The 25806-nt window shown below is 34.5% G+C and overlaps 1 protein-coding gene across 6 annotated transcripts in view; it reads left to right on the plus strand.

Moving 5' to 3' along the window:
- LOC110991488 (neurobeachin) overlaps window positions 1–24610 on the plus strand; it is a 413995-nt gene extending 389385 nt beyond the window's left edge. For all 6 annotated transcript variants that reach the window (XM_045633387.1, XM_045633388.1, XM_045633389.1 and 3 more), the window contains 8 exons: window positions 2462–2577; window positions 14237–14349; window positions 15759–15899; window positions 17283–17402; window positions 18751–18970; window positions 20587–21018; window positions 21692–22466; window positions 23131–24610. In XM_045633387.1, the coding sequence (XP_045489343.1) occupies window positions 2462–2577; window positions 14237–14349; window positions 15759–15899; window positions 17283–17402; window positions 18751–18970; window positions 20587–21018; window positions 21692–22466; window positions 23131–23221 (2008 nt within the window). In that variant the 3' untranslated portion in view covers window positions 23222–24610. The remainder of the gene's footprint in view (window positions 1–2461; window positions 2578–14236; window positions 14350–15758; window positions 15900–17282; window positions 17403–18750; window positions 18971–20586; window positions 21019–21691; window positions 22467–23130) is intronic.
- Window positions 24611–25806: the final 1196 nt, after the last annotated feature.

Below are 25806 nucleotides of genomic sequence, written 5' to 3' on the forward strand. Positions count from 1 at the left end.
CAGAGTTCAAGGAAATATAAAAATTACTTGAATTGCTCCAGGCGTCTTCGAGTTTTGAGCTCAATAACATATTTTGCGATAAAAAAAAATTATATAGAATACATACACACGCATACTTTTCAAATTACTTTTTGGGTCTAAGGCAAGCTGATTCGCTCACGATGTTTCTGTTTTAGAGCGAATGTTAAACACACACACAGAAAGTCCATTGACATTGACACGTATGAGAGTTCCACGCTGCAGCCACTGGGCGAACACATAATTCCACATCCGGTAGAATTCACACGTGGTAGAATTTTATATATTAGTGAGAAATGTTAAGTTATAAGTTTAATATAAATCTTTAATTTGGCAAAAACTAAAACAATTTTATTTATATTGAAATTCGATAAAATGAAAAAGCGGCAGTAAAAAGAGGCTGTATAATGCCTCCTATCTCATTTTCTCCCACGTTAAATCTTATGTCAATACTCGGAACAAACGCAGGCTGCAATTTCCCCGTACTAGACTATGTAAAGTTAGTAATTCTTTTTTGGGGAAAGGGATACTATTCTTTAATAAAATCCCAGAGGCTCTTTTATCTCTGCCTTTTAATAAATTTAAGAAATGTATTAAAGAAAAGCTGTGTAAAAAGGCTTACTATAAAGTTATTGATTATCTAGTTGATAAAAGGGCCTGGGACTAGTGCTGGGCAGGCTGCCTCTAATTAATTTGATATACTTGTTTTAAATATTGTTTGATGATTTGCTTTTTTAAAAGAGTACCGAGAGTTTTTTACGCCGGCTTTTTCTCTCGGCCTACACCCTCTGTATTTGCCGATGAGTAGGGATGCCTACAAGTTTGAATTGATTGACGTGGAATAAGTGATACCTAGAAGATCTTATGTTCCAAAATAAACGTATTTTTTTTTATTTTTTTATTTTATGAATTTAAGTTTCTGTCTCTTTTTATTATCGCTTTTTCCGTTGCATCCGGTTTGAAATCACAATATAAAGAAGTTTCTCTATCTATCTCATTTTGTCCCACGTTAAATCTTATCTATTTATGTTTCTGTCTCTTTTTACTGTCGCTTTTTCCGTTGCCGTTGCATCCGGCTTAAATCACAACGATTCTAAAGAAGTTCCACTTCAAAATATACACATAAAATTAATAAATATTCAACTAATAGAACAAAAATGCTAACTTGTTACCACGCTTACAAATTATCTCTTTGATATTTACGCCAAGTAATAAAATGTGTGGGAGCACGGAAGAGCGCGTACGCCGACGCTAGCCTCCGTGGACCAAATCTCAATATCACTAAATCCTAAACTGGACACAATAAAAATCAATTATTCTGCTATTTCCGATTTTCGCGCGAGGACTTCCGCTAATTTCGTAACTTGAAAATGCCTTAAATGCCATAAGGAAACGAATTTAATTGTTTAAAAGGTCAATGACCCGTGTTCACTTATAGTTGTGTAAAATCTCAGTCATATTAAATATGTATATACTAATAATATCTGGTTTTAACTGCGTTTATGGAGTCTATTTGAAAAATATGCAAATGCCGTTTTCATGTTTACAAGGATTTTGTCTCTTTTAGCTTTTGAATCCCTGGAATTTAAATTTGATTTGAATTTGGAATGTCAGTGTTTAAAGTTTCAATCACCAAAGAGATTGCATATGAACATTGTATGAAAATATTGGCTGTTAATAAACCGCGCGCGAATTTAAAAAATATTAATAAAAACGCGCGAAACCCATTCTTTTATATTATTGTCTATTCCCAGATTTAAGATAGTACTAATGATGACATAATGTAATGTTTAAAAAATATTAGTGGAGCTATTTTATAAACTTCAACTGTGAATTGATGCAAGGTTTTAACTGTATAGACCTGACTCAATTCAGAATGGCGGCAATATACTCAAAGCAAGTCCTCTCCAACAATTGACTATGGTATACTTCTTGAGAAAAAGGCCCAGAGAGAGAGAGACCCTCGATCCCAATGGACTGAATGTACTAAAAATAATTAACGATAACTATACGAGCCAAGGCTGTACATTTTGATAAATGCCACGATGACAGCCTTGTATCAGTAATTCTTAGTTTTTGGAGTTACAACCCAACATTATTGCCAGACGTAGGCACTTTCTTCGACTGTTGCTTTCATTCTTTACATAGTAATTAACATTTCATTATTTCGCTTATATTCTATATATATGTTTGTACACAATTGGTGTATATAGTAAAAAATAAAATCCTCTTTTAAATAAAGCGCCCAATGACCCAGTAGACCGTATAGAAATTCGGAGCAATTATTTGAAAAAATAAAATATTCATTTTAATCTGTGGTAGTTTTTTATAAATTATAGACATTGGGACACAAGTGACGTACTTTATACTATGGTTCCGTCGTATATTTCATGATGAGATGCGTGATGTTATTAAATGTTTATAATAATGATTTTGTTTACAGACGCGCTTCCATGATGTCGCCGCGGCAGCTCATGCGAAACTCAAACATGACGCAGAAATGGCAACGGCGCGAAATTTCAAATTTCGAATACCTCATGTTCCTCAACACTATTGCAGGTTTGTTTACATTTATTATAGAGTATAGACTATAAAAACTTAATATATGTGTATAGAATAAATTTTCTGTAGATAATCAATAGGTGGTGCTGTCAAACAGCGTATACAATAGAGTAATCAAATACTTGGGGCCTGGTGGCCTAATGAAGCTGTCAACGTTTTAAGTGGATTTGATAATATAAAGTAGACATTATAAATATTTTGTTTGAAGTGAAACTTCTTTAGGCGCGATGGGGTAATTTTTTTACTGATTAAACACATTAATAATATCAGCGTCACAAACATGTGCAGCGTTTTTTCGACGAAAAGGGAGAGAGAGATTGAGACGATTAAGAGAGAGTGAGATAGGGCCAACGTAGAGTTTTTTACGCCGGCCGGCTTTTTCTCTCGGCCTCTGTCTTCTCTGCCGATGAGTAGGGATGCCTACAGGTTCGAATTTAATGACCTGGAATACGTGATACCTTGATGATATTATGTTCCAAAATAAACGTATTTTTTTTTAGAATGACTCCTAATACTTGCTATGGTCAAGAACAGAATCCCAATTTGTAAACAAAAGAACAGATTTCTAAGAAAGTTCGTATTCATAATGCCGACAGACAGTCGCTATGTACTGTACTCAAGCGATTTGTACATTCCCCTTATAAAAAACTATAAAAGATTTTCCGATTCTATAATCGTCGGACGCTTATGAGGCGCCTCTAATACGTAATATATCAATAATCATTATTCAATAATTCTTAACATACCAATGGCACATTTAAATCAGTTCAAGTGATTCGCTATATTTTAATAAATATTGCTGCGTTTTTTATTATATGTTACAGGTAGTGTTATTTGTACAACTAGCCAATAAGCCAACTATTGGACTGTGAAATTTTTGTTTAATTTGTGTATTGAGTATATATACTCAATACACAAATTAAACATACTAGCTACATACACTATAGTGTATGTAGCAAGCACCAGATAACTAAAAATAATAATAATTTATTTGCAAGAGTGTGGTACAAAATGGTGGTACAATCAAAAGTTCGCGTATTGTACACAAAATGGCGGGTAAATTTGTCTTAAAATGATTTTTATGTACCTACAGTAGTGATTAAATATCACATTGTTAAAATATAAATTATAATACCACTAATAAGATTAATAATATAATATAAATAATAATAATACCACCACCTGTAGCAATTTGAGTATAAGTCGCCAGTGCGTTGCCGGAAGCTTTTAAGAATTGGTACACTTTTTGGTATTTTCTTGACTCGAATTGATTCGGAAATACTTCAGTGGGCAGCTGTTTCCACATTGAAACTAGACTGAAAAATAGGGGTTAGTCGTAGAGGGGTGAAAATTATGGGTCGTATGTATTTTTGTATGGTATATCATAAAAAAATTAAAACATTTTTTTTGTCTAAAAGTACAAAATAAATATTGTGGTGAAAACCCCTTTTCACTTAGGGGTTTAAAAAAAATAGATACATTGTAGTTGATTCTGAGACCAATTGAATATGCATAATAAATTTCATAAGAATCGGTCGAGCCGTTTCGAATTAGTTATATATACAATTTTAACTACGGTAAGATGCGGTCCCTGTCTAGAAGAAGACTTATTCCAACTTTTTCCACTCTAATTTATTTTTTGCCATCGTCATCCAATTTCTTCGTCTGGACCACACCATATTTCATAATGGCTGTATAATATTTATATGTTTATACTGTAACATTCCGTCAACAGTGCGCATCGTATTACACACTCTTACATAATACTTTATACACAGAGTAGAAAAGTGCAAATTGACATTTAATAACAGATATTTATGCTACTATGTCACGAGAACAAGAAAATATATAAGCTCTAGTGACGTGATGACAAATGACGATCGTAATCGTGTGGACATTGAAGTATCTTTAATAATAATAATAAATTAAATCATTATCAAAGTAGAGTATACTATCATACTTTTGTCTCTTGACATACAAATATCCTAGCTTCTTTCAGTACTATTTATCGGAACCTCCCTGGTAATGGACTCCAGCTTTCTCTAGAAATGTCCATGGAATTCTTTCTCCATTCGCTTCCTGCTAATGCTTATATTGCTTCAATCCGCGTCTTTTGTTCGCCCTCTCTGTGTGCCCATTTAACATTTTCTAGCTGTTCTACTTCTAGAAGAAAAGCATCGTGATGAAACAGGCTTGCCTTAGACTCAAGAGGCGACAGCGTGTTTTTTATAGAACAGGGGGCAAACGGGCAGGAGGCTCACCTGATGTTAAGTGATACCGCCGCCCATGGACACTCTCAATGCCAGAGCTCGCGAGTGCGTTGCAGGAAAACAAGCCGTGTGTTACAGGTTACAGGACAGAATACAGAAATGTCAGGCGTTGAAAGGTTGGCGCCAGTGATCGTACTACTGTGACAATATGCAAATAAAAATCGAGAAGAGATTTTGAGTCTGTATCGTAACCACTGAGCCGTGGAGCAGCTATCTCCTTGTCCTACTTAATTTCGATCAAAGGACGTTGATAATGCTCTTCCTGTCGACTTTCATGATATATCTCATTGATAGCAATCTATGCATGTGACTTATCAATTTATTAGATTATTTAATCATGCGCGTGCGCTAGTACGAATATTTGTAAACAATTTGGGTGCAAAGGATAGAAACAGAGGCCTAGTGTTTACTCTATAGAGAGTTTGGGATTGATTTGATAAGACTAGCGGACACAAAGAAGTTTGTAATTATTCTAAGAACTGTTTAGGTACTATATTATGTATCTATTTATAAAAGACTGTCAATAGGCAGCACACTAATACATTGGTACAAGAAAAATAAAATAATATAACTGTAACAAGCACTGAAGAAGGCATAAACAAAAAGAGACGATAAAATTATAATTGAACTAAAATCGATTTCAAAGTGTGAGGGTATATATAATAACGTCAGTCAAAACTTCAATACTGTTAAAGCATAGAATTTATTTGATAGTCTGTGTGTAGTAATAGTAATTTCATTAAACTCTGACTGCCTCATTCAAAATTCGGGGTCATCATACAGAGTCAAATATAGACTTTCTTATGTCAAATTGTCAAGTCTAAAATGTCAGTGCTGCCATAGATAAAATCTTAAACACAATTTCCTTGTCGACGTTGCCAGGGCCATACATGGTTTATAAATTGATGGTGACTTTATTGTTTTCAATATTCTAAGTATTTGATAATAATGTCATTATTGTCAATCAGGAGGACAGGCCCCGCATACAAATGTCACTTGAAGGTTAGCGATTCAAAACAGATTATATATATCAAAGCATAACACTCCCCACTCAACCTGTGGAATTATTCGAAATATTCCAAAAATGGCATAGACGAGGCGAAATGTTTCCGGATTCGGAAGGATTCGTGATGATTGCCAAGATCAAGAAGTAGTGACGCAAAGAAAAATTTTTTTGAGCGTATTCAACGAAGAGAGATTCGAATCGACGAAGGGTCTTCCAGGATAAAGAGCCTAAAAAATTTAAAAGGCTGGCAACGCACTGCCTTCTGGTAATGTGGCTGTATCATGTAGGTGAGCCTCCTGTTCGTTTGAAAATACCAAATACGCAGGACAATTATCGGAAATACCCACATTGCTATATGACCCTTACCATGCAGAAGGATTATCAGCAACAAGGGGGATGTTTATAATGTGATTAATGGACTTCATTGAGAGTAATGTGACTTTATTGAAGCGAAGTGAAAAACCCATAATTAAAGTTAAAAGTGATACGTAACGGCCAGAGTACGAATACAACGTAGCGTATTTTTAAACAATATTAAGACATTATTTACAAACTAATAGCATCGAAATCTAATACTGTATTGGAGTTTAATTTCGTTGAAACTGTTTTTGATCGAAATATGATATGTGTAGTTCTGTAATTTAAGAATGACAATTAACACGTAAAAACTTGATGTTTGTTTATGAATGATGCGACGCCATCTTGTCTACAGAAGCGTTTTGGCGCGTTCTTGAAATTAGGAATATAATTTAACTTAACAGATATAAAAATTACTATTTGTAGGGATTTTAAAGTCATTAATAGATCATCTGAAATTTCTAGAATTTCTAGTGCACGTGTGTGTGTTAAAGCGAATGTGTGTTTGAATATTTTTAATGATAATTATAATATTTCAAAGTTGTACATTCGGATTGATTAATTGAGCAGTGTTGGCTTAGTGGCTTTAGCGTGCGATTCTCATCCTTGAAGTCGTAGGTTAGATCCCCGCCTGTGCACCTACGGACTTTCATTCTATGTACGCATTTATCATTCGCTTGAACTGTAAAGAAATGGCGTGTGTCAGGCACAGGAGGCTGATCACCTAGTTGCCTATTAGGTTGACAAATGATCATAAAACATATACAGAAATTAAGAGGCCCAGACGTTAGTTATAAAAAAAATTGTGTGTGTACTTATGTACACGCGTTAGAATTTATACTTCTTTATGGAAAAAAAATAACTAAAATGCAGTAGTGAATCAATCAAAAGGATTTTATTTAAATAAATAAATAATTAGTAAATACTATCACCGTCTTATATGAAATTGATTTAAAAACACCAAAATAATATTTGTTTATTCACACTGTATAATTGTACTGTTACGAAACACGTGTTCTAAATATTATATAAAATATACAACTTGAACATAGCTATCGATTTCCATGCCACCTAATCCTAACTTTACGATGGCGAATTTAGGTGTTGGATGTAGAATTCACTCTCATCATTTATCTGCATCGCGCCAAAAGACTTTAATAATACCCCACAATTAATAGGCATGCAAATGTCATAACTCATAATAACAGAAAAGTTATTTATAATTCTTGTCAAAACTCATAGTCTAAATAGCGTACATAAAGGTCTTTAAAAATTATGGATTATGCCCAAATTATCTTATACATTGGTGTACTAAGCCACTAATAAAATCTCCTGTACTCTACTGCACTTTTCTCATTTTTATAACTTAATAAATTTAATAATATTCGTTTTAATATAATATTTATGTTGTTCTTTATTGATAAACAATACTTATTTTAGATATCGTGACAATACAACGCGGTCACAGCGCGATTATAATAATGATTATTTAATGGCTGCTTATAAAATGGTGTCGATTTGTTATTTTCAATAATTTATTGAATCCTTATTCGGCTTATACTTTTATACCACACTGAGAAGGTAACTAACGAAAAACTGTGGGAGCCGATCAAGCGACGCAAGTCGAAATAGATAGACCAATAATAATACTCCGAAGATATTCCAATTATATCCGCAAGCATGTGCTTGATTGGAAAGCAAGGAAAGCGGAAGAGTTGCCGTCCCAAGAAAACCTGGTCTACAGTTGCAGATGAAGCAAAGAGCTGGAAAGACTTGGAGCGAGGTGAAATACGAGGCTTAAGATCTAACGCGATGGAGTCTCACTGCGGGCGCCCCCTGCCCCATCTAGGGATTATAGGACATTAATACACTGCTTCTGCCGCTTCCGAAAATACTGCCCCACAAAATGCTGTTCTATTTATTTATAAATACTTGCATACGCTCGTAACATTGGTACAAGAAAATAGAATACAATATTTAATAAATCGCGCATCGATCTTTCAAAATGGATACATTAACTACTTAATTTAAGATGTTATGTTTCATGATCATTTTGAAATCTAATAGGCAAATAGGTGATCAGCCTCCAGTGCCTGACACACGCCGTCGACTTTTTGGGTCTAAGACATGTCGGTTTCCTCACGATGTTTTCCTTCACCGATCGCAAATGTTAAATGCGCACATAGAAAGAAACTCCATTGGTACACAGCCGGGGATCGAACCTACGGTAGGTTAGGTATGAGAGTCGCACGCTGAAGCCACTAGGCCAACACTGCTCTATAAATATAAACACGCCCGTATACGTAATAAAAATCATAATTTTCTAGAATAATTATTTTATTTATATGTTGTTTTGACCCCTAGTAAAAAGTTTTGATATTGATAGTTTTGACATAAGATTGCATTTTATCGTTGGCGAAAAATAATGTCAAAACATCGTGTTTGCGGTCGTAGAAACTGTTATTAGAAAATATTGCGTATTTAAATCGCCTTGACATGATAAATATTTTTCTCGTATCGTTATCTTCAATGTAAACACAGATCGATAAATCCTATTTTTAATCCACCTATTTCAAGGATTTATTATTTTTATAAAAAAGGTCTTTAAAAAATATTCCTTTGTCTCTTTCGTCGAATTCAAAAATTTAGAATCTTATTATTTAAAAAAACGTTTGCGAACGTTATTATATTTATTGTTCAATTTTATTACCTTTGTTTGGTATGACATTTTTGTGTATATATATACTAATATTATGGAGCAAGTTATAATTGAAAGATATAGTCTATAACGAAGGTGTTACAGGTTTTAATTAATTTAAGTATGTCGAAACACATAAATAACCTCTAGATGTAAGCTTTTTTTTATTTTATTTTATTTATTTAAGTATTCCTACAGCTAATACATTAAACAATAACCAAACAATTACATTACACACAAAAGCCAAAACGGAATACACATATAAACAGAAACATAACATAACAGTTTTACAAAGCACAGAATCGAGATGGTTAATCAAAACATATATTCAACATGAAACAACAAACAAAGCCATTATTGGTAAAAGTTACCTGAATTTTTTAAAATATTTTTTTAAGAATTTTTTAGTCACATTAAATATATCGATTTGCTGGTAATTTATGTTGTAATCTGTAGGTATGCGATACATAACCGAGTTTCGTAAATTTCGTTTACTTGGGGAAATGCATTGGGTATACCCTTCAGCGGCGCGTCTGCTTGGTGCAGAAGGGTTATGTGGAACTCGCCATTGTGCATACCCACTAAAACCCCAAGGTACCACCAACAATCGCCTCATGCGGGATGCGGTAACAGCAGAGCTTTATCCGCTTCCCGGCATACGATGTAAAATATACCAAATACTTATTAGTAACATTAAATTTTAAATATATACACGCAAATTGTCATCCATATTTTAATATAGAACATATCAACAGAAATATCTCGACACAATTAAAAAAAAATCATTTTAAAAATCCCTAAAGCGTACTTTTTAAATAACACAAAACTTGATGGTAAGTGATACCACATAGTGTAATAATAAACAAAAACATTTTTAAACAAATTATTCAATTTATATACCATAACTTATTTATATATAATTTAGTAAATGCAACCTCTAATGAATAATAATTGTTTATTAAACACAAATTAACACATTTTAAAACCTTTATCAAGCATCATACAAACAATTTCTTTATGTAAATAACTGTTGCATATAATATATGTATGCAACAGTATGTATGTTGTAATAATATATGTTTTTTTTATATAATACTTACCGCTTAATAAACTCCGTGAGTATTTCAATCATCACACAACACATATACCACCCTTCGCGCCAATGCTATGTGTCAAACACAACTCGCGAAACGTCAAATCGGGTCGTTGAACTCGCTGCGTATTACTTTCGCTATTAAAATATTCGCGACAATTGCAAGGCGTGTGAGAGTGCCGATTGATGGACACCGAGTGGCTGTGGTCGGCGCACGCGCCGGGAACACTGGACCATATGACCTTATCGTTTGAGTCAGTGATATCAAACTGACCCAGCGTGCTATTTGTTGAAGTACTGAGGCCGAATATTAAAATGTGTTAACCGTAGATTCGTTTGGGGTAATCTATAGAAGTATTGCAGTAGAGATGTCCTATCACTAGGCGCTATAAAACAATACTTCCTGTCAGTTGTACACCAAAATCGCTCAAGGCGTTTAGGAGGTTACAATTAGGAGAGATGGTTTTATATATTACTACTAAAACACGAAAGTTTGATAAAACGTTACTTGGATATAGCGTACCAATTCTTAAATGGCCGGGAACGCACTTGCATCCCCTTTTGTATTGAGACTGTCTATGGCCGGTGGTATCACTTATCAGGTTTGCCCCCTGTTCAATAAAAAAAACTAAAAACAACAAATCTACGCCCATACTACTTTGTTTACTTAAGTGTGTACTTAAGTTTTTAGCGCTAGACTAACCAAAGATAAGTATATAGATCTATAATTTGCTATAGATTCCACAATCGACATTGAACTCTCTAATCTATGGCGTAGCGGCCTTTGAGGAAATAATTTCGAATTTCCTAACATATTGTTCACCGCACCGTGTCATGAAACTCATAAAACCTTATCAATACGTACTATTAAATAATAACCCTACAGCTAACATTAATTATATCTAACTAAAAGACTAGAAGATATATAGCAAAAGATAGAATAAATATGTATATACAAAAAAGCTTCATTCATTTACTACAAGAAAAATCAATATAAATTATTATATTAAAAAGAAAAAAAATAAACACCTACAGAGGGTAAAGTACAAGAAGTGCACAATAAAAATAACACAAAGATACTTAAAATAACATACAACTATAACTTAATTGAAATAAAATCTAAAGAAAATATATAAATAACTAGCAGACTCGGCCCAGCTTTGCTGTGGCTAAGGTTTTTGTTATAGTATTAAATAATAGTAAACTATTCAAGGGAAACGGTAGAAGAACTTATGCGAAAGGTTGGTACTTTTAACACAGCGCCATCTGTTAGAATTGTATAAAATAATGAACAAATAATTTTCAATAAAATAAAATTGCGACTATAATTAAAGATCTAAGCTATCCTATCTCTTAAGTTGGACCAGACTTCTCACGGTGTGCCAATTTAATTTAAAATCGGTTAAGTAGTTTAGGAGTCCATCGCGGACAAGCATCGTGACAGGAGATTTATATATATTAAGATAGTATGTATAAACTTCTTAATACTCCTAAAGCATCCCCCTTCTATGGTTGTATTTTCGTTTAGTTCGAAGAGCATTCGTCTATAGGTCGGCTGCCGTTTAAAGAATTCACGTAAAAAAATACGAAACATTTTTGCAACAAAAACAGCTAAAAACAAATTTTTCTCCGCATCGACGCTTCAACAAAAGAACGCTTTCTAAAGACATTTCTGCCACGCGCCATGTTTGTGGAACCTATAGAGTTATACCCGATTTCATTTTAATTAACCTTGAATCGTTTACTATGATATAGAACTGGATTTAGGTACGTCAGGGTTCGTATCGCCTAACAGTCAATTAATGTCGCGTTACAGATTAGCTAAACTTATAATAAGATGAATGAATGCTCGTAAATTTTTGAAATTTACGAGAAAGAGAGAAAAAAATAAAAGAGAGAGAAAGAATAAAAAATATAAAAACTCTGCATCTTCTACCGCATTTACCGATCCGAACAACTCCTCTGAACACTCTCCATGTTCAGAGGAGTTGTTCGGATAAATACCTGCAGCTGAGTTTCATCATCGGACGTCGAGGCAGAATACGAAATTCCACCCGTATCACCTCGACGTCCACCGTTCCACAACTGCGCGTCTTCTAAGGCAGTTTTTGCCGTGCACCACCACTTTGTGGAACCAGCTGAACCACTGAAGTATTTCCGAACCAATTCGACTTAGGGTCTTTCAAGAAAAGAGCGTACCAATTCTTAAAAGGCCGGCAACGCACTCGCGAGCCCTCTGGCATTGAGTGTCCATGGGCGGCGCTATCACTTAATATCAGGTGAGCCTCCTGCCCGTTTGCCCCATGTTCTATAAAAAACATTTTTGAGAAAAAGTATATGTCAAACCTTTTTCGTTCATCGTTATCTTAAACCAAAATACGCCATTACTTGAATATTGTGGATATATTTCTTATATTAATTTATTTATTTTATTTGAGGGGAGAGTAATTTTTGCCCTAGTTGCTGCAGCATGCTACTATTTTTCCTGAATCGTAGGTTCAAACTTTGCAGTTTGCACCTACGGAATTTCTTTCTGTACGCATTTAACGCTCGAAGGTAAACATCGTGATGAAACCGACTCGCATTAGACCCTATCTGAGACCCTATCGTATCTGAGATTAGACAAATGATCATGAAATAGACACAGAAATTTGTGGCCCAGACCAGAAAAGGATGTATCGCCACTGATTTATTTTTATTTATAATTTTAATAAGAAAGAAGAGTTTACCGTATCGACGGAATAGAAGAATATTCAATGTTTGACAGTTACGAACTCGTCAACAATTTTTATTGGATTTTGACAGTTTTCCAATGTTTTTTAAATATTCTGATATTATTGGACACAGACAGATACAGAAAAGAAAAAAACCATGAAACTTTCGAATAAAATGTTTAAAGAACTTTATTTTTCATTACAATAATGTATTTTACATGAGAAACTTTCTCGCCATTAGACGTCTATTTTAGTCTACTATGAAAGACGACTTTTATATATTAAGATAAATCTATAATCCGAGAAATTACAGCAGAAAATAAAAACATCAGCCATCAAACATATAACTAAAAATTTGACCTCAATTGAAAATATGACTTCAGTTTACTAAAATACACACAAATTCACAACTTTCTATTATACCATTGAATTAGTTTACGCGGAAACGCGGCGTCAGTTTCGCGATTGTCAAATGTCATTCTAGTTTTTTTTTATTGTTGTGTCTTTTAGACCTTACTCGTGAAACTGAAATTTTGTTAAGTTATAAGTAACTGCGGCATTTTGTATTTAATTAAATACATATTTAATAAATAAACAGTATCGAATGAACATAAATAATAATATGTTTATTTCTAAATACATATATTATTCTTTATTTTTATTTCAAAAATTCCCCCCTTATTTTTGCCAAGTATCTTATTGGGAACTTTTATCTTTCGAATAATTTATGTGTTGCATAGCTATTTCGCACTTTATCCATACATTGTGAAACAGGCCCTAAGTAGCTGTTTATATGTGGTCGTAGGAGTAATAGTGGACCCGTGTCGAATGCGCCTGCGATGTTTTCTGGAATCTAATTTAATAACAGCGTCCGACTTTGGCGTGATATATTATTTTAGTTTGTTTTTGAAATGAAAGTTTTATTTCAAACCTTTTGGTAATTTTTTTACGGATGAAACGTCACGAATATGTGCGGCGTTTTTGTCGAAAAAGAGGGAGAGAGCGATTGAGAGAGAGTGAGAAAGGGAGATAAAGAAAAAATACACGCTATTGGTTTAGCAGTTACATATTAGAACTTTAGATGGCAATGGAATGGAAGTACTTGCGAGTGATCATATACTGGTACATGATCATCTATTGGGGCATTTACCATAGTAATAAGTAATTTACAAAGAAGTTTCACTTCGTTGTACACACTTTTTTCTGTTTAATCATTAGTCTCTAACATTTTTTGGTTACAATTATTTTATATATTTCAGGACGAACATACAATGACCTAAACCAGTATCCGGTGTTCCCATACACGCTATTGGTTTAGCAGTTACATATTAGAACTTTAGATGGCAATGGAATGGAAGTACTTGCGAGTGATCATATACTGGTACATGATCATCTATTGGGGCTTTTACCATAGTAATAAGTAACTTACAAAGAAGTTTCACTTCGTTGTACACACTTTTTTCTGTTTAATCATTAGTCTCTAACATTTTTTGGTTACAATTATTTTATATATTTCAGGACGAACATACAATGACCTAAACCAGTATCCGGTGTTCCCATGGGTGCTGACCAACTACGAAAGTGAGGAGCTGGATCTAAGCCAACCCTCAAACTACCGGGACCTGTCCAAGGTAACATTTTGGTACATTCTAGAAGAATGTTTTGTCACGTTTTTCTCATTTGTCGAGCGATACAAGAGTGACAAGGATGGTTTGTATAGAAGAAGCGATATAAAGATCCTCAAATTCTTTGTGGCGACATCTATAATCTGCCGCCTGAATTAATATGGTTAAAATGTTTTCATTAAAAATAATAAATAAATCAATCAATTTTTTTTAAAGAAAATAGTACATTAATCACAAATAACATGTGTACACGCATGAGAAGTTTCGTTGGCGTAACAAGATGAAAATCTTTTCTAAAATTGTATTACACGTTTGTATAAAAAACTACAGTAACAATAGAAAAAACTAAAATGTTGCTAACTTCAGGGTGCCGATTTTTTGTGCGCGCGCATCGTAATAATTTACACTCATCATTTTAGCGCCAAAAGAAATATAACTTCAGAACCGCAGAATATAAAAATAACAATATTTTTTTAAATTTACCTAGATATTAATATCATAAGATCATTTTCATAATGTCATAATAATAAGTTATGTTATACGTATATAATTGTTGTCAAAGCTGAATACATATGATAAGGAAAAGAATTGTCTAATAAATATGAGATTTGTTGACGTGTTAACAAGCATCATAACACATGTGACGCCATTTTGTCTAGAGAACCGTTTTGGCGGGCTCTTTATGATTTAAATTTAAAAATACTTAACAAAATTAAAATTAACAACTTCTAAAGGTTTTAAGTCTAATAAATCAAAATTGTTTTATTAAATGCTTTGTTTCACGTTCGTTTTTATAACAAACTCCCAAGCGAAATTAGAGAATTATCACTAAATAAATTCAAAGCCCTCGTTAAAATTAAATTAATAAAGCTTTTTATAAATGTGACGAATACTTAAATGATCCTAATCCTTGGGATTGATTTGCTCCAGTTCAAACAATTTGTATTAAAAAACTTGGCGATTGAAAAGAGTGGCGGAAAGTTACTCGCCCGTTCTACGCTCTTGACTTGCGAACTGGTTGTAAATGTAAACTTACAATTAATTTAAATTTTTTGACGTTATAAGTGTATTTGTTTACCTATATGAATAAAGATATTTTGTTTGTTTGAATACCAACTATGCAAAAACCTCAGTTTTGTATCACGCAGCCCATATAACGATCATTATTTAGAAAAAAAGGATGATTCAAAATAGCGCTAAATCACCTACATTTGGTATTACATATTTTATTATTTTAGGTCATTTTTTTCTTTTCGTATACATACCTATATATAACATTTTTGGTATATATTCCATGGCTATATGTTTAATTTAATTGTTTTTTGTTGTATATAATTTATTGTTAACTGTTACAAATATAGTATATAATAGTTCCAGGATTGACAGGCGTGTTCTAATGTATAACTATATTTCAGCCAATCGGCGCTCTCAATCCGAGCCGTCGCGCCTACTTCGAAGAACGCTACAACACTTGGGAACATGAATCGACCCCGCCCTTCCACTATGGGACCCATTACTCGACAGCTGCGTTTGTACTCAACTGGCTTGTTAGAATTGTAAGTACAATTCCTTAATAACCTCTTTTTAAATCCTCTAGGTTCTAGTCTAGGTCTAGGTTCTCGTCGCCCTACGCATCGTGTGACTAATGTACTACATAATGCTGAAGACTAAAGGTGTGGTGGACTTGAGTTTTTGAATATGTTTAAGCATTTCTCCTTCGTTCTTGGACTAATCTGTATCATTACACTGTCAAATGGTTCGGATTTGCAGAATAAGTGACGAAAACAAAAGATATTTCGCTCGTATTAATCACCTGGACGTCCGTAGTTCCAAAACCGAGGTTTTGAAGACAGTTTTGCCATGCACCACCATTACGTGGAACCAATCCACTGAAGTAAGTAATATCCGTACCAGTTTGACTCAACTCTTCAAGAATAGTGCAGCGTACCGATTCCTAAAACACCAGCAACGCACTCGCGAGCCATCAGATAAGCCTCCTGCCTCCTGGCCCTATTTCTAGTAAAAAACACCAAATACAAAAAACTGGACAGTGATAAAAAACCTCGAATACGACATATTTTTCATTTAAAAGGAAATTATAATGTCTACAGTCTAACAATCAGACATTTGAACAGTGTCGGTCATTGTTTTAATCTCATAATTAATACTCAAAGTGGAGTAAATAGGTTAGTTAATGACAATAATTATATGATAAGCCAGCGAAAATGACGGAAAAGAGGTATTATATTGTTACTACTGTGCTTAAGAAATTGTTGCGAGGAGGAAATATTCGTGTTTAAATATTAAATTGTATTTGTATTAATTATTTGTAAGAACAATACGGCATCCATCAAAGTCCAAACATTTACACCTTAATCACAACCTGGTACCTAACAGACGGAAAAGTATGCATGTCTACTATGTATGTATGTATGTCTACTACTACTATGATTTGACTAAAAATTAGGAATTAAAAAAATACAACTAAAAACATATACAAGATAAGACAAATACACAATAAAATAAAATTACCAAATTTTTTTGGTAAAGCAGAGAAAAATAATCATCAGTAAAACAGCGAATTAGGTTCGAGAAAGGCACCCAACAATGCTTTCTCTAAAACCGATCAGGATCCGGAGAAGCTGTCTTCAATCCGTTAATGTCGCGAAGAATTCGAACGAGAGGTGTCTGAACTCCTAGGTTCGATACAATTTTTTATAATACGATTTATCTTAGCTTCAAAATAGGCTTCAGTGTCTGTCCAGCGAGCATTCTCTATGCGCATTTATTCACAATTAAAATTTATTAAACCGGTTTCATTCATATTGAACATTTTCAAAATATTATTGGGATACAGAAACGTGTATATTTCATACTAAAAAAACAATAAATAATGTATGTATGTACATTTAGTTATTTTAATTTTTCTATGTTACCAGGAACCCATGACTACAATGTTCCTAGCATTGCATGGCGGCAAGTTCGATCATCCAAACCGCCTCTTCTCATCTATCGCCCTATCTTGGAAGAACTGTCAACGTGACACGTCTGATGTGAAGGTAGGTTTGAAGTAGTTGTGGAGTATATGAAGAACATGCAAGATATATATTACCTAACATTGTATTAACGTAACAATACAATTACGTAATTTTTTTTCTTTAATTTATGGCAATAGTTATAACTTTATGCCAGGTTTAAGTAACAGGTAGGTTAAACTAACAAACTACACGCGAAAAAAACACATCAAAAGAAAACAACATAATATTTAAATAAATATAAAATATTAATATTAAAAGACATTTTATTTTAATTGGCGCGAAACGCGCAGCGCTACAGAGTACGGACGACTAAAACTGTAAATTGTCAACTGAACAAGGAAAAAGTAATAATAACTCCTTGGTTCAAAGTTTGTGGAATTGTTATGTTTAAATTTTGATATTCTGTGTTTATGCGTCATTAAAAAATCGTTTTGACGTTTTTGTATTTTGTATTGGGATTGAGTAATGATTACATTTAATTTAAAAATAAAACGAAAGAGTTATGCTACTTATATGGACTTTTGTCATTTGTTTTTAGCACTATTGTTTGTTGAGTGGTTGTCTATGAACTTCTGTAACTTCGTTAGATAGGAATAAAAAATATAATAAAATACGATTTGATTTTTTTATATATCGTGGTTTTTGCTTCTCCCCTCTCAAAAACACACATAAGTAAATAATAGTAAATACTCTGTTGTAGGTGAGGTTCGAACCAACACTGAATACATATTATACCTAAACTAGTCACCTGTATTATTATATAGTTCGTGAGAATTTTTGATTTCTATCAGCGGAAGTCAACGCTTCAAAAGATTGTTTTTTTTTATTAAATAACAATTGACGAAAATTTCGTTTTTTGCACAAAATACATCCGCAATTTTTTGCAAATTACACTAACGACTGTAGTAAGGAATATATAGATCTATATACTCTGGGTATATTACATTTAAATTTTTTTTTGTTCCTGTTAAGTATGTTTTTTTCCTTCTATTAGAAGTAAAATACATATGTATTTATTACAAATACAATTAAATTGTATTTGTAATACATATGTATTTTTGCACTTCTTGCCTATCTTATGTAATTTAATACATGTTTTTTTTCCTTTACTCACAGTGGTTGCCTGGAAGAAATCGCTCGAAAGCGATAAGGCTGCCAGTTGCTTATCATTAAATTATGTTAAATTTTTTTTATGTTATGCAACGAAGTATTAATAAATAAATAAATAACCTATGTTCAGTGGTTAGACTGCCTCCCTTTAGGTTGATAGACAGTACACCTTTCATCCACCACGTCGTTTGACACCCGTAATCAATACTTGGACCTCCAAAAATCAGTTTAAAGTTTTGAAGAAATGTATCCTCAACAGGAGCTGATACCAGAGCTCTTCTTCCTGCCTGAGATGTTGGTGAATAGTTCTGGATGTGACCTCCAACTGCCTGATAGTCCCTCGGGTGATGTCCAGCTGCCGCCATGGGCGTCTTCGCCGGAGGAGTTCGTTAGAGTCAATCGTATGGCGCTGGAGTCGGAATTTGTCTCCTGCCAATTGCATCAATGGATTGACCTTATTTTCGGATATAAGCAACGAGGTATACTTTTTGATAATTCTGTTTTTTTTTTAATACAGCCTGTAGTTAGCACAGATAATATATTACTAATTATACAAAATATATAGCCAAACATCAAAAGCATAATCTAAATATATAAAACAAAGTTGCGTTAGTTACACCACTTATAACACAAGATGTCAGTATCTCTTTTTTGGTGGATTCGTCTCCGCTCCGAATAGCAGAATAAGTAATAAAATATCGGATAATTTAATTAATTTTGCGAATGCAAACTGCACGTGGTGCCATCTGTTGACAAAACTACGTATCATTCATCGAATTCGTTACGGTACAAGAAATTCCGGTCTAAAGATAAATGAGGAGTTGCATGACTTAGCTTTGATCTTGATCGAAGATATTATGTTCATCAAAAAATGTTGTATATCAGAAGTGCTTTAACATTAACATGTAGTATTGGCGCTAGAGGGAAGATGCCTAATGTGTAAAACTGCCATTCTTCTTTCGCTTTGCAAGCAATAAAACATTCCTGTATTTGCAAAAAAGTTGTATTACCTTAATGAAATCCTAAATTAAGTTTAAATAAAGTTACCACGTTACTACACTGTCAGGCGGAACTAATTTAGCCGAGTCATCAAGAGGTTATTTGATTGTTAAGGGTATATTGATTTTAACTTTAAATTATACACATAGTATCATAGTCATCTCTTCGTAAATATTCTCTCCGCGATGGAAGACTGGTACCACAGGACCTGTAAAGTCCTATATGTTTCGCAGTTAAGTAGTTAAATTAGAGAGTTAATTGAATATCTAGACAGTTAATTAAAGATCAAGCTGACTTTTTAGTACATACCAACATGGAACATTTTCTATGATACCCCAGAGACTGTCCGGTTTTCCGGAATGAAAACTTTTTAAGTTAGGCAAAAATTAACGCGGGTAAAAGTCTAGTGACGCGCTATGGAGAATTTTGCACATGTTTACTGTGTAATCATTCCGCCCATGAGCACGTTAATAGCTAAGATTTTACGTCTCATGCTATATGATGGGCCAAACACGTGAGCATCTTAATCCATTAAATTATTGAAAATTGTTGAATTGTATCTAGCAAGCAGTGATGATCCAAGCACATAGTATTGTCTTTTATTAACATAACTTTTACACATTTAAAGAAAAACACTTTTTTAGCGGATTGAAGTTATGTATTAATAATACATAACTTCAATATGTAAACTTATAATTATTTAAACATAATTTTAAATAAAGAGGCTCTTTTATCCATTTAATAAATTTAAGAAACGTATTAAAGAACTAAAAAAAAGGCTTACTAAAGTTAGCGAATATCTAGTTGATAAAAGGGCCTGGGACTAGTGGGCACTACTTCTAATTAATTTGCTATATTTGTTTTAAAATAAGTATTGTTTATTTGCTTTTTTAAAAGAGTACGGAGAGTTTTTTACGTTGGCTTATCTCTCGGCCTACACCCTCTGTCTTTTATGCCGGTGAGTAGGGATGCCCTTTCAATTTTAATGACGTGGAATAAGTGATACCTGTAAAGTATTTTAAAACCAACATATTTATTTTATTGCGTGACTACAGTAAAAAATGTTGTCAGTCTATGTAAATTTAAACAATTTCAGGGCCTGAAGCAGTGCGTGCAACCAACGTATTCTACTACCTAACATACGAAGGTGGCGTAAGACTGGACCAAATCCCAGAGGGTGTCACACGCGCAGCAGTCGAAGAACAAATACGAAGCTTCGGCCAGACTCCAGCGCAACTTCTAAGCGAGCCGCACCCCCCGCGCGCTTCCCCCCTTCACCTGGCACCGCTGATGTTCTCAGCACCGCCTGACGACGTGTGCCTGCGACTGAAACTCCCGTCCAACGCTGCTGTCGTCCATGTCTCGGCTAACACGTATCCTCAGCTGGCGGCACCAGCGGCGTTGACTGTCAGCGCGGCTCGCGCGTTCGCCGCCCACCGATGGTTGGCAGGTGGATGTGCGCATGTCGCTGCCAGGCACCAGGACTTGGCGCCTCCGCATCATCCGCTAGTAATGGACCCGGTGTGGGGTAAGATTATATTTTATAACTAGCAGACTCGGCCAAGCGTTGCTGTGGTGTGGTTTTTGTTATATAATAATAATAATAATAGCCTTTATTCAGATACATTTTACATTATAAATTTTATATACATTTAAACAAATTTTCATTTTAATCTAATTCTGGTGCATCTGTGTGCCCTTTTTTGGCAAAGGCCTCCTCCAAATCCCGCCATTCCTCTCTACACTGTGCCACTCTCTGCCATGTACCACCTGCCGTTTTGTTATATTACATAGTAGTAAACTATTCAAGGGTACTTTTAACACAGCGCCATCTGTTAGAATTGTATCAAATAATAAACAAATAATTTGCAATCAAATGAAATTGCGACTATAATTAAAGATCTAAGTCATCCTATCTCTTAAGTTGGACCAGACTGCTCACGATGTGCCAATTTAATTTAAAATCGGTTAAGTAGTTATAGGAGTCCATCGCGGACAAACATCGTGACAGGAGATTTATATATATTAAGATAATTGTCAGGAGTATATGTATAGTAGAAGAGCAGTGTTGGCTTCAGTGCGTGACTCTTATACCCGAGGTCGTAGGTTCGATCCCCGGCTGTGCACCAATGGACTTCCTTTCTATGTACGCATTTAACATTTGCTCTTATAGACTTATTGACTTATTGGTATGTTTCCAGCTGCAGGTGGAACAGCTGCCCTCGCGCGTCGTCACCTCGGTGACAACTTCTCCCAGCGGGTCCGTGCTCGCACCAACTGCTTCGTCACAACCGTGGACTCGCGCTTCCTAATCGCGGCCGGCTTCTGGGACAACAGCTTCCGCGTCTTCTCAACTGACACCGGCAAGATCGTCCAAATAATCTTCGGCCACTATGGCGTTGTGACGTGCGTCGCTCGATCCGAATGCAATATCACATCGGACTGCTACATCGCATCTGGGTCTGAAGACTGTACCGTCTTATTGTGGCATTGGTCAGCCCGCGCTGGGGGAATAGTCGGGGAAGGTGACACGCCAGCACCGCGTGTCACACTCACAGGTCACGAGGCGGCTGTGGTAGCTGTGCTAGTGTCAGCGGAGCTCGGCTTGGTCGTGTCAGCCTCCGCGGACGGACCTGTGCTGGTGCATACGACGTTTGGTGAAGCGCTGCGCTCGCTCGAAGCTGGTTCGGGCGCGTCGTCGCCCCAGCAGTTGGCGTTAAGCCGTGAAGGGGTGGTAGTTGTGGCGTATAGGAAGGGACATCTGGCGGCTTTCTCGCTGAACGGACGCCTCCTGAGGCGGGAAACGCACGCCGATAGATTCAGATGCTTGGCGCTGTCGCGGTGTGGCGAATACCTTGTCTGTGGTGGCGATGCGGGCGTGGTGGAAGTGTGGCGAGCGTTTACACTGGCGCCGTTATACGCCTTCCCGCCGGCTGGGGCACCTGTATGCTCGCTGGCGCTTTCACATGATCAACGGTAAGTGTTTTTTTTTAAACCATGCTTTTATTAGAATATGGGGCGAATGGACAGGAGGCTCAGCTGATGGTAAATGATATCGCCGCCCTCAGACACTGACATTGCCAGAAGTCTCGAAGGTATTTTAAGAATTGGTATGCTCTTTTATTGAAGGGTCCTAAGTCGAATTGGTTTGGAAATACTTCAGTGGGCAGCTGATTCCACATAGTGGTGGCAAAAACTGTCTTTAAACGCTGTTTATGTAACGCACATAGTGGCGTTGCGACCTTGGGTGGCACCCTGTGCTGAAGTTGGTGGTATCATCGAAAGTAAAAAGCAATAAATTTTATATGATAAAGGACATGGATCAGTTATTAAAAGATCGCGAGTTTGAGACGGGGAATCCCCCACGACACCCCCCCCCCCCCCTTGCTACGGCACTGAACGTACATAACTTGTGATCTGAACAGCTTACCATCCAGATTATACCTAGAACTAAAAAGAAGTCTGCTGTTAACGCAATACAAAAGATACGTCTAGTAGAAACAAAAGAACACATTGATAAAATGCCAAACTGTCATCCATCAGTAAGCAGGACTAGACTGTATTTCATAATTATATTTTATTTTTAAAACTGAATAGTTTTAAGTATACTTAATATTTGTATTATAAATATTAATTTCAGGTACCTATTGGCTGGCCTCGAGAATGGTTCGCTAGTTGTTTTCCACATCGATTTCAACCGCTGGCATCACGAGTACCAGCAACGCTATTAACTTGTACCAGCAAATGTACTGAAGTATGGTAGAAAAAGTACTTAATTATACCAGCTAAAACAGTTATTTATACCAGCAAAAGTACTTAATTATTCCAGCAAAATTACTTAATTGTTCGAGCAAAACTACTTCATTATTGCAGCTAAAATACTTATTTATACTAGCATCGGTGCAATTGTAAACCGTTTAACCATACAACTGTCAAATGTAAAGTAGATAAAATCATTGTTAAGCGCATTTTAAATATATATTGCATTCAATATTATCTTAATTTTCAAATATTATAAATATTTTGTAGAAAAGTTTGATTTTAACTGAATTAAGAAATTTAATTATTTTTCATCTATGGACCGTAAATTTATTTGACAGTAGCAACGGATTTTGCTACTAAATATTTGTATAATCTGTATTTAAATGTATAATTGCGACGTAATTCCGGTATTATATTTTTGATCGTTAATATAATTGTTAATTTTGTTTATAATTGTATAAATTGTGTGAGATATTTTTAGTTATAAGTATTTCTTCACATTCCATTTATCGATGTGTACAATCACCGCAAATTGCTAATGACACATTAAAATTTTATTTGACAAACATTTCGAGATAATATAATTCATCAATCGATTAAATATGTAATAAAAAATATCAAAACAGATTTACAAAAAACTGTATTACAAAAAACAAAATGGTGGGTGTATTAGTAATCTGTGTATATTGTATTGATTAGTGCCATAGGTCAATTGAGTTGTAGCTATCATTATTATATTACTTTCCATTCCAAACATTGGTCTAATGTACTTAACTATTACACGGAGATGGAGGAGATGGAGGAGTATGGAGAAGTCATATTATAGCGGTCTTAATCTTTGCTCACATTGCTAAGTCAAACTTAAAGACTATGTTGCTTAGTGTAGCTCAGATTTAAATAAAATAAAATATTATGTATTAAGTTCTTCCTTAGCAGTCATTACAATGTTTCAATTTATTTTTTTCTAATCTGAACTAACCCTTAAGATAAAGTCTAGGAAATCTATGAAAATTCACTTTTGTCAGTACAGAAAACAGATTATGTCTATGGAGAGAATGAAAATAAAGTTCCAAAAAAAAAATTATGGGCCGGCTAAAGACTTTCGACCATACTGCCAAGTTTGACAAATTTTATTCTTTAAATATTTTTAAAACTATGAATTGATTGACAGGATTGTCGAATTGGCGCCAAAATCTAAATTTCGAATAATATGACTTCTCAATACGTACAGATGTAAAATTTTATATATTTTTATTTTATCTATGACTTTTATTGCGTCCATTATTTAAGTATTATTTTTTTTATTCGAAACATTCCTTAAATGAATTTTATTAGGTGATGGGTATTGGTACTTATTTAAAATTATTCCTCATGTTATTTTTATTTATTTAATTTTTATTAAACGTCGTGTTGACTTAATTTGCTTTTTATTTTCCTTTTCATAGACAACATTTTCTTTTACTAGTAAATTATGTTTGATTTTCGCAATACACGGTTAATGTAATAAATGTCAACCATGAGTTGCTTTTTAAACTTTTAATGCCAAACAAGAAATGTAATTAAACTAGTCGTATAGATTATGCGTAGACAAGTGATAGTCACGTATACTATGTAACACGACAGTTTGTTTTAAGCTCTATTACTTTGCGGCTGGCGACACGTCAGTTGAATTTGTATGAAATGAGTAGTGACATTTGACACGCGTCATTATTACTATACAATTAAATATGGCATGGATAATGAAAATAGCAAAGTTGGGCATATAGTGTAATATAAATGTACTTCGATTAAGGCATGCAGCGTGCAGCTACGTAATAGGCTCTGCATTATTATAAGAAACTGTTGTAATTATTATTAGTATAGAGTACAAGGTATTTTTGCATTGAATCCTTTGCACCGCTCTTCATTCTGTGATGTAGGTTTTACACTACACTATATTTGTAACTTATCCTACTTGTGCCAAAAACCATGAAAATAAATATCCCATTTAAATAAAAATAGTTACAAATTATTTTATATCGCAATTTTTAATCCACGTAATTTTTTTAAATGCAGTATGCGCAAATATATTCCCTGTTATTGTAGCATAAGTCTTATAGATTTATCGTTATTATTTGTTTGTTGCAAGATAAATACACGCTTTTAGATATAGAAACTAACTAACTCACCATGCTTCATATTCTTCTTTACATATAATATAATTTACGAATCACGAAGACCATACACGAACAGACTTGAAAGGAATTCCATAATTTATAAAAAAAATCAGTTTGGTAGTTTTTTAGTTAAAAACATGCGCTGTCGCTTACTTAGCATCCATGATGTCTTCGATTCACGGATGTCCAAGTGATGATTAACATGATGATTTTCTTGTGCATATGGAATGGAATCCTGCAGAAAATTATTGCACTAAATGCACTACAGAGACACTGGGAATCGCTTAAGCGCAGCTGCATCACACCGGCCATTTTGAGCACGCGGCATGCAATTCTGTCCATTAGATTTAAGCTAAATAAGATTCACGTCTAGAATATAATAGTCTTATGCACTCGTG

The sequence above is a fragment of the Pieris rapae genome, chromosome 23 (genome assembly GCF_905147795.1).
Source record: "Pieris rapae chromosome 23, ilPieRapa1.1, whole genome shotgun sequence".
Classification (NCBI taxonomy): Eukaryota; Metazoa; Arthropoda; class Insecta; order Lepidoptera; family Pieridae; genus Pieris; species Pieris rapae.